Genomic DNA, 10,916 nt, shown 5'->3' with positions numbered 1-10,916 from the left:
CTAACTCCAAATACCGGTACGATTTTTCCATGTCCCTAAAAGTTAATTTAAGAATAACCACAGAAGCATGACTGAGATCTTATGACTTTTTCCATGAAATAATTGTTTTCTGCTTGTGTTAGACCACTGCAGCTGTTGTTCAGTCATGTGAAATGGCACCAGAACCACACCCAGAAGCAAGACATCCAGCCCTACCTCCATCACTGAGGGAAAACACCTCATTAGCTCCAACATCAAGCACAATTCAGTTAGTTTACAGTCACTCTGCATAATCTTATAAATTCATCTGGCTGCTTTAAGTGGATGAAAAGATGAAGAAGAGGACTCTCTACTGACTCTGAGTGGCCAGAAAACTTTAGTGCTAAATAATAATAAAAAGGAGGACAGAAGAATATGAAAAGAAAATAGAAGTTTATTGAGAATTCTGAATCCTGCTCACCCGTCCACAGTAGCAGAAAGAATACAACAACACAGACAAACAATTAGTTAAAATCTGGACACATAAATACGTTTCTCTTGTATCATGAAATCCAAAAGCAAAAATCTATCGCAGTCATACCAACATAAGACAGGAGTGGAGGGAGCGCCGCCGAGTGTGTGCCCCCACTGTTTAGGAGACGCCACCTGCCTCCGAGCCCAAACATAAACAAGAAAAGAAAGACGGTGCTGTGGTGGAGTGAGCTGAACTTCTGAGGCCCAGGCAGTTTGAGATGAGAAGACTGATATCTCATGTTCATGTTAAATCTAAAGCTACAGACAGGAGGAGATGACTAGCTAAGCTCTTCCGAGACTACGAAGCCCTGTTTGGCAGCAACAAATCCACCTATGGGCATCTAGTTTGTTAAACAATGTAAAGAGAATTTGGCCTTTTTAAACCTCTCATCAGCACCTTGTGATACACCAGCTCTGCATGAAAAAAAAAAAAAAAAAAAGCATCCTTTAGCATTATTACTACTCTCTTCGTGGCAAAATGTGTTCAAAAAGTGCGCCGTTGTTCACTGACTTAGTTGTGTGTGTGTGTCTAATGAGGCTTATTCAGACTTTATGAAATGAGAGTAACATAATTCAATGCCAGTACAGGTGAGCAGTCTGAAGAGGAATTACGTGAAACTTTACCTGCAAACTGAAAAATATATACCATCTAAATACTATTGTCTTTTACTTGACCCTTTTGAAAGCCTGAATAAGCTCATTTGAAGTAACACACTGGTATCAGCACACTGGACGTCACACTTCACACTGCTAGTCATTATTCTTCTGGTTTTTGTTCTGATTGAAACAAACTTAAGCTCGCACAGTAACGTCTGTTTATTAAGGTGCAAACTGCTCGTCGTGGTGAAAACCTGGAACTCCAGTGGACTTTACATGGGTTGAAACTGGCACACAACCGCACACTTAATGAGGATTTATATAATCTGAGCAGACTCAGCTTTGTTGCTGATCTGTAACCACTAGAACAGAGCCAGGATACCTGCTTCCTTATTGAGTTTAAGCTAACCGTCTGCCAGTATTTGCTTCATATTTACCATAAAAGCATGAGCGATATCGATCTTCTAATCTAATCACTGCCAGAAAGCAAATTTCCACACTATCCAGAATATTCGGCTGTTTCTGTATCAGAGATGAAGCTACACGGGAGGGAGGGGTGGGTGACAGTACAAACCTGCAGGACGTGATGGGTAGAGGAGGGTGTTGTTGTTTGACACACGCACAGAGAGCTGGAGAAAAGACACCAACTTGTTACAATTATCTGACGATTCATAAATTGTCTCATTTGACCTATTTCTAGTTCATCTCCTCTAACCATGGAAAGAAAGAGAAAAATCAGACACTCGAAAGGACAGAAACAGCTCGGGTGTTTCTCTCTACTTTAAGGCAAATTTAACAACGATGGGCCAAATTTTACAAATCAAAAAAGGGAGGGGGAAATAAAACTGTCTCTGCGAGTGCCAGCCTCCATCGGGGTTAGGTGGGACTAACGGTGGAGACGAGGCATCGAATGACGGAAGGTTTTACCACCACCTTTACCAAACTGTGCCAAATACACAAATACACTGATCGTACTCTGGTGTCATCCACCGACGACATAACTCCCTCCTCTGTGCTCACAATGCGATTGAACAGAGCCCCCGCCCCCCCGCCATGTTCGGCTTCCTCTTAGCTTGCCTTCTGTTTTTGGCACGGAGGAGTTTGGTAAGGAACGTCTGAAAACCAAATGTGTGTTTGTCTTTAAGATCATGGCTGTGCATTTTTTCTCTCGCTCACACTCAAAGGGAAAAAAAAAGAAAAGATCTTTTCATTTGCCCTAATCTAAATCAAAATAATACAGTCTTCTTCAGGGTGAGGAGGGGGCACATGAAGAGCTTTGAAAAATGCAGGTGACCCCTCTCCATCCTATAATAACTCTTTCCTCTCTGGCTTCTCTCTCTCCCCCCTCAGTCCTGGGCGCTCTAGCGGATAGCCTTGACGGGGCTCTTGAAGCTTGAGGCGGCTTGCAGCTGCAGCTGGTAGGCCATCGGGTGGATCTTGAACCCATAAAGCCTGAAGAGGAAGAAGAAGAAAAAGATGATGACAATGTTTAGACTGATCAGTCATGCATTTTCTTTAAAGGGAGACGGCGCTGACATTTGATGACAAACATCACACCACCCTGACTGTGTTCTATGTAATACAAACAGACATCACAGCGTATTGACACAGGATCCAGGAAAGGATGTGCAATCGTTGCCATCTAGTCAGCCTGTGCACGTAAGTACATTTGAAATAAAATAAAAACAAACATTATACTTGTGCAAATATTAACTTGATGAGTATTTTTGTGACTAATGACCAACAGCAGGGAGAACAAGAACTAACGTCAGAAGGCGACAGTGGAGGCAAATCAAATGAAATGTATGTCCAGTTTTGAGCACTAGGGACAAGCTCAGGGATGTCAAACTTATTTTACATTGTGGGCCACATACAGCCCACTCTGAACTTAAATGGACATTTAAATATTTAATCCCTGAGATTTATTTAAAATACTTTAATAATGCCATGTTTAATGCAATGCAATTTTGAAAAACAAAAGTAATTTCTACAGTAAAGTAAAATTCTATGTACTTGTTTTAAAGCTGTCCAGTGGGCCAGATTGGAATCTTTGCTAGGCCAATTCTGTCCCACAGGTCTTATTTTTGACACTCCTAGGCTAGCTGGTTAGATGAACTGATGGATTTAAACAAAACAACTCAATATGAGAGCCCTGAAGTCAGGCTGTGTGACGTTCACAGCGCAGAGGACCGTAACACAAATAGGAAGAGTAAGCAAACATGTCAAAGTCAAAGTTACCGCCTGACTTCATAGCTCAAATAACCAGCTGTGTGTGTGTGTGTGTGTCTGTTTGCATATGTCTTTGTCTATGCATCAAAGGAATGGGACTGTGTAACACACAGAGACACACAGTCCAACAGGTTAAACCATTAACAAATGGGCTTAAATGGCAAAGAGAATGACATCAGAGTAAATATAAATAAATATCACAAAAAGCAGCACGAGAACATAGAAACGGGCTGCAGTCTCCACAGCAGCCGAAGGGACAACATATTCTTCTTAACACTGCACCCTGGTTACGGTAAACAGTACAGCATGCAGACAATGGTCTCCAAGGGCAGGCACAGGATTAGTGGACAACCACGCTAATCTGCTGCTAATCTACCAAGAGATGCAGCAGGTATTCACAAACACAGAGAGACTAAACCTTTTCGGCATTAACCACACCCACTCTTTCTATGGAAACAAACAGGAACATACATTTCCAGTGTTGTCCATCTGGGACGGCATCCCATACGACCGATAACGAGCTGCTGTGTTTTATGCACGCACAGGCAAATAGTCAGAGCTAGATAATATGTTGTTAGCATGGAAGTGAGTGAAGGCAAAAGCTTGGTAATGTAAACCATGAGGGAAATCAAACCAAAGAAAACAGTTGGAACAACAAACCTAATGAGCCAACGACAGAAAAACAGCTAAAGCTAAAGCTAATGAGAGACACAAGGCAGCAGGCTCAGTACGAGCCTCAGTATGAGCAAAGAATCAAAGCAGTTACTGAAAAAATTATGGAAAAAAAAAAAAAAAAAAAAGGGTGGATCCTGTCTTATCTGATGATGTTATAAACATGAAAGAAGTAACAGATATTTGTTTTGTTCAGTAAATCTGGTGCACTGTTATTGTTCTTTGAAAGAAAATCTTAATCAGCTGCTCACACTGAGGAAAATCTGAATTGTCAGAGAAAACTGCAATGGGGGCATCTCTAGTGTTTATATTAAGCCATATTATTGTGCAGTTCTGAACTTCACATATTTTGGGCCCTGACACTTTAAAATTAAAATTAAAATTAAAATAATAATAATAATAATAATAAAGCATGTATTTAAAACACTAAAAAGTGAAAGAAGCTAAGCCAATATCACTATGGAAACTAAGAAAAAGCAGAACTAAAATGAAAACAAAATCAAAACAATCAGTTACAAATTTACAACAAATCTGCCTATGAACATCAGCAGGAGGTGGATTTAGTGCTCGGAGTCTTTACAGCTGAATATCAACGCTAACCTTGGAACAAACTGGTTGGCAGGCCTCTTGGGCCTGTACTCGGGATGAACCATGAACAGCATGTGGGGGAACCCGGTGCCAAAATAAGCTCCATCTGTGTGGTGATGCCTGGAGGACTTGGGTGTGTAGACATCCATACATTTGGGGCAGTACAGCTTCACCATGGCCTCTCCTGGGATGTCTGACAGGCCTGTGAGAAGTGTGGAAGAGGAAGAAACCCATTTAAGTATGAGATCAAGACACCCGAGATAATTGGCAAACAATCCCTTGTGGATCAAAGTTATCCTCACCTGCAGGAAAATCTAGATTCAATAAAAACAAATAGCATTTGTTTTGTACTGATTGGCACAGCCAGCCAGATACAGCTGCTGTGCCTTTTAATCACAGATTTAAAAACAAACAAGCAAACAAAACAAATTTCCCCAAAACTAAATATCACACCCATGAAGAGTTCCTGACTAACTTCGCTGCATCGAGGAGAGACATGCAAGGCAGGGAAGAGCAAACTTTTAGTCACTCGTGAAAGCTGTCTGCCACCTTGTGGTAATCCTTGGGTAACTGTTTAACGCATGCATGAGGGCATTCACATCAGTTTACTCACCAATAGGAAGCATAGGCTGATTCTCACAATAGACCCGGGGGCAGTAGCCAAAGTCTCCCTGCTGATACTTCTCCAGCTGAGCAAGCAGAAATGAGCCCAATAAAGAGTTAATATATGAACAGAAGGTAGCTCCACAATCCTGGGTTAATTCATATCCTGCTGTGTGGAAAACAACATTTGAACCTGAGGAAATTTTAACATGACTGAAATTAATGGGTGACTGTGCTAAAGATTAAAAAAAAGCAAGCAGACAATATTGAATGGACTCTTGTTTGCCATTTTGGATGCGTTGCATTACAGGATCAAGTGATTCAGGCTTCGTCACAGAAACTAGAGACCGATCGTGAGTGGAAAAATTTGTATTCTCCGACCTTTTGTGGTTAGCTGATGGCAATTGTAGGGAAAATGATTGATCAAGTCCCAGAGACGCAAATCTGTCACTAAAGAAAAACATCAAGCGTGCTGCTGCAGTTCGAGCTGTACGGAAACAGTGAAAATTGTGACGCAAACTGGAGAAGGAGAAGGGTTGCCTTTAAAGTAAAAGCTGCACTTTATTCTATATGTTTCAAAAATAAAAAAAACTTTTACCTTAAAACGCGAACCTTCTCCACCTCTATTTGGCTTCACACTTTTTCTTACAGTTCAGTAAATATTTACACACAAACATGGAAAACTACAGGGAATCGTGCCAATCACACCTCCTTTACAATGAATTTCACCCAGTTAGAGTCAGAACCCTCCAGGAACTACTGACAACTGTTCAGGCAAAATGTGCACATGATAAACTTTAATAAAGCAGTTTTTCCACATAAACATCTTGATGATTTCCAGAGAATCAGGCTGGAACATTTTCCACAGTTGTGCTTTTTCACATGTAGCCCACAGCAGGAAACAGTCTGCTTTAGATGCATCTGCACCACAAGGACCTGTCTGCATGGAGCACAACGGCCTCTACTAGGAAGTTAACACACTGGACTAGCAGTATTGCTGTTCTCACACTGGTGTAGCATGAAACCATGTGAACTTTGCACAGGAGAGCTGTGCAAATTTTGTGTTTTGTTTTCCTATGCACATGTTGTTGTTGTCAGTTTGTTGAACATGGTCGTAAAAGTGTAATACTGTCATTTTGCATTTTGAACACATTTAATCGTGTTTTCCTACATAAAGTAGACGATAATGACTAATAAACAGGAAAAAATACGCCGTTATGACAGTGTGGAGGAGGAAAAGAATAAAGAAAACACGGTCTTTACTTTTTCTATCAGCACCATAGGAAGCAGATGAATGATTTGTTTTCAGCAGTAAAAAGCAGTGAAGCTGAAAGATTTTGCATTTTATGCCGTTCCCTCAGACAGACAGCTTTTCATGTCCACTTTTATCTTCCTCTGAGGGATGAACCCACCCTCTGCTGCCACACTGGACATTATTTCAGTCAGGACTTTATAGCTGTGAGAGCTGTGAGAGCTGTTCTCCCAACCCCCCCCACACACACACACACAAGATTATAATTTAAGTACAACTATCCTGATTACCACGTATGAGACATTCACATCTCAACAACACTTTACTCCATTACGAGTGGAGTAAAATCTGACTCAAACAACATGTAGAGACAGAACTGGTGGATTTTTGGCACCTACCATCTGTGCAATGCCTCGGTTAGTGAGGATGTAGCGTGCATGGATGAGGCCGTACAGCATCTCAGCAGCCTGCTCAATCAGGTCGCTCTGGTTGGGATTGTCCTCAAGCTCCTCATCTAAAGAAATCAGAAACAGGGAAACTACTCACGCTTTTGACAGTTGGAAAAAACATAAATTTATCAGAGGAAAAGGAAACGCTGGGAATAAAACAGAGAGACTGGGACACATTATGGTTTTCTAAAGGTGCTCCAGCAATAAAAGAGCATGAAACAAAGATGTTCTGAGCAAGTTTGAAAAGAGAGAGGAAACCTGCACAAAGCACCTCAAATCAAAAGAAAGCCGAGATCAAATGTCCCCTCTCATTATTTGTTAATGACAAAAGGAACACATTAAAAGCTCAGGAGATGTCACAGACATGAAACACTCGCAGCTCTTTTAGTCTTACTTCCTGATGTCTGCTGCAGATGGGAGGTGATAAACAGTAATACTTCTGCATACAGACAACAAACAATAAAGCGACTTTCCACTCGCCACAGCAGGCAGCTCCTCATGTTTTGTTTGGCAGATTTTTAGGCCAGATTGGTGATACAACCCCAGAGGGGTTTGTGTCTCCTTCCGGGATCAAACTGGGGATCTTTTGCTTTTTTGGCAAATGTGTCACATAAGCAAACACTGACATACCTTATTTACTTAAAACTGAGAACAATGAGTCAGGAATGCAACATACAGACCTGGCTCAAGGTCCAGGATCATGTCTAGAGCCTGGCGGTAGTGTGGAACCTGCTCATTGAGCCCAGTTAGGTTGAATTTGTCCTGGATGTAGTCTTCATCCACCTGTCGTTGGAGAAACCACAAATCAGACTCATTTCAATCCATGAGGAATCAAGTAGCTGTAGGAACAGAACTCCCTGAAAGTTGATTCTGTTCATCTGATCGTAGCGTTTTCAGCAGGAAAAATATTTTAACAATCCTCAAAATGACTTGTTCGGTTTGAAACAGATCCTCCGATTTCTTCACGAAGCTGGATGTGTGATAAAACATTTCTCCAACTGACAACGCACCTCATGAACAGAAATCACTTTCTGGGATTTCCTTACCTGGGTGATTGAGGATCCATCAAGACAGGAGTATGAACTGTTTAACCCTTACAGTGACTGACCCAGACATTTTTTGCTAATTTATTACTATTACTGTGTTATTGATATTTTTAACTTTTTCATAGTTTTTTGTTTTTACACATTTTAGCATTTCTGCACAAAATATTTGAATTATTACACATCTACACACAAGATGTGTACTCTAAGTCCAGAAATGCACACGTAGGATGTTGCCTTTCTCCAGTTTAGAAACTGCTGGGAGAAAACCCAACTGTACACCAGGTAGCTGTAATAAATTTGATAAGCAGGAGTTTTTTTGAAGGTCTCCATCACTTTACTCTAAAGAAATCTGAATTTTTCCTCTTTTGGTAACAGAAATGTTATTTCATTTTCTCATTCTGGCTGCTTTCTTTAGGTGAATCATCAGTCTGCATCTCATCCTATCCCTAACATCTTCCTCATTCACACCATCCCTCTGCATGTCCTCCTTCAAAACATCCATGAACTTGCTCTGTGGTCTTCCTCTTTTCCTCCTGCCTGCCAGCTACATCTTCAACATCCTTTGTCCAGCATATCCACTATCCCTCCTCCGCACATGTCTAAACCATCTCAGCATCACCTGTCTCACTTTGTTCCCACACCACTCAATCTAAGCCCTCCCTGATGTAGCACATTTAAAACCGAAGGCACACCAAAGTGCTTCACAACAAGGTTAAAACATAAGATAAAAGGCTACCGTATATATAACAGAATACAAACAACCCCAAAAAGTACAGACAAAATAAGAAATAAAACATTAGAGCATAGTTTAGAAGATAGAATTACTGGGTATTCATAAATATAAAGGTGGTGGGTATTTATACAGTGGAATATTGGTAGAAGATAAATAACATAAGGGTAAAATACAGGGCATGTGCACTAGCTAATTTCTATCCCTGTCCATCCTTGCTCTTTTTCGTGATAATCTTAGCAACTGCTACTCTGCCACTTCTCTGTCTCCAAACCATGCATGGCCTTATATCACAAATAACCCCGACACTCATGTGTTGTAAAAATATGTCCGCCTTGGTTCCTCACCTCACAGAAAAACTCATTCCCCCGCAGCCCACAGAACCAGGAGATCCATGAAACCTCTTCTGAACTGCTCATCTCTGAAGACCTGAAAAACGAAACAGTAAATTATGAGTGGGGAAAAAGCCAACATTCAACAGCTTCATATTACAGTAGCTAGGTCTGGTTTAACGCGGCACAAAAAGAAGCTGTTCATCTGGTGTGAGCACCTGATTAGCATTGATGCTAACCCCTGGAAAATAATGGGCCATTTCTTGTTTTTTCGATAACGCTATGAATGCAACACTAAGCGTTCACTCACTAAATAACAGATTTAACCGATACTTTCGCCCAACTGGATTGTTTGTTAGTCATTTATTAACCTTTTCTTGTGAAAAGATCATAAAAGTATATCAGTAACAGTCGCTGCTCAAGATCTGTAAAGGCTAAGCCAGCTAACAGGTATTACCTTCTCCCTGTCGTTAGGGTAACTTTTAAAGTTTGCTTTATCACATTTAGCGCAGATTTTCTGTCAAAAACACGTCTAATGAATAACAAAACAATGGGCTAAATCCGGCCTTACATGTATGCTGTAGTCCTGCGTGCCGGGTAACGCTAGCATGCTAAGCTAAAACCAGAAGAGCGTCAATATGGCGCCTGGTACGACTTCAGGCCCCGGAGCGGGGGTCTGCCGTGGCTCTTCTGCCTCTGCGCTCAAACGGCTCAACGGACTGATATGCGTAACAATACTAACTTACCCGGCTTTCAGCTTTAACAATCCCGAAGAAATCAACAGATCAACAATTTAGCAATCTCACGGGTGTAAATAAGATGGACACCACCTCCCAGTTCACCCCGTAGGTTACGCTCTTCCTCTTCCTCCGGTCTGCCGTCGGAAGGTTCAAGACTTATCGGTGCTGCCGCTCACTGTTCAGTCCCGGTACTGCATGTTCGTGAAAAAGCTGTTTGTTAGCCCTCTTTTCCATCCTGTCTCTCTATAATAATTTATAAAAGTATATAAAATATGGCCCGTTCAAAGTTTTTTTCTGATAACCATCTACTAATGAATACATCAACTTCCATATTATTCTCATCCCTATCCCTAGAATTCTCCTTTGACATTATATCCATGAATTGCTGGATATAATGTCCAGCAATTCATATATGCTCCTCCTGCATATGTCCAAACCATCTCAGCCTTTCCTCTCTTTGTCTCCACACCCCACCAACATGATCGGTCTCTCTCATATACGTACTCATTTCTGAACTTATTGTGCTGAGGCTCTCTCTGACATCATACAGAACCATGACTATACCATGAATAGAACCCCCCCCCCCCCCCAAAAAAAATAAATAAATAAATAAATAAATAAATAAATCAAAACAAAAAAACAATTGGACACGTATTTAGAATAGTCTGACTGCGGAAACAAATCGGTCGCTTTTGCTCCGTCCACTAAAAGATAAACGAAAGTTCAGGACAAAATATTCTCATTTCACTAAAATCCTCCAGGAGGAGCAGAGACTCCTGCGAACTGCGGCCGGATGAGCTAAAAATGGACCCAACGCCGCTTTTAGCGATGTGGAGGACATGCTTCTGAGACGCTCCGTGGCACATCTTGTGTAATTGAAAGCAGCTCTGTGTACTCCTGTGGTGGAGCCTGAGGTTTTCTCTCAGGGATTGCTTTCACATACGCAGACCTCACGATCAGAAACTCAACATGAACATCTAACACTGTAACAACACATACATGTCACACACAAGCACCACCACCATCAATACAATCTTTCTTCTACCACACAAGCAGGCAGAGAACAATTTTATCATCAAAGAAACAGACGCACAACTTAAATGTTTCCATTAAATCAAAAGTAGTTTATTTAACTTTGCCTTCTCTGTATAACTTTATTATAATAAGACACTTCTCTGCTTGTACA

At 41.1% G+C, this 10,916-nt stretch overlaps 1 protein-coding gene across 1 annotated transcript; it reads right to left on the bottom strand.

The window, feature by feature from the left end:
• Positions 1-422: 422 nt before the first annotated feature.
• Positions 423-9,848, bottom strand: csnk2b (casein kinase 2, beta polypeptide). Its single transcript, XM_085345965.1, has 7 exons — positions 9,737-9,848; positions 9,006-9,087; positions 7,563-7,665; positions 6,832-6,947; positions 5,192-5,267; positions 4,591-4,780; positions 423-2,541 (listed from the first exon to the last, which is right to left on the bottom strand). The coding sequence occupies exons 2-7, from the start codon at positions 9,075-9,077 to the stop codon at positions 2,451-2,453; spliced, it is 648 nt and encodes a 215-aa protein (XP_085202091.1). The 5' UTR covers positions 9,078-9,087; positions 9,737-9,848; the 3' UTR covers positions 423-2,450.
• Between the last annotated feature and the right edge of the window lie 1,068 nt (positions 9,849-10,916).

The sequence above is a fragment of the Diplotaxodon limnothrissa genome, linkage group LG22 (genome assembly GCF_057381915.1).
Source record: "Diplotaxodon limnothrissa isolate DT_005_m linkage group LG22, D_limnothrissa_male_GT1.1, whole genome shotgun sequence".
NCBI classification, from domain to species: Eukaryota; Metazoa; Chordata; class Actinopteri; order Cichliformes; family Cichlidae; genus Diplotaxodon; species Diplotaxodon limnothrissa.
The sequence above is the reverse complement of the archived record's forward strand: the minus strand, read 5'-3'. Positions and strand labels throughout refer to the sequence as shown.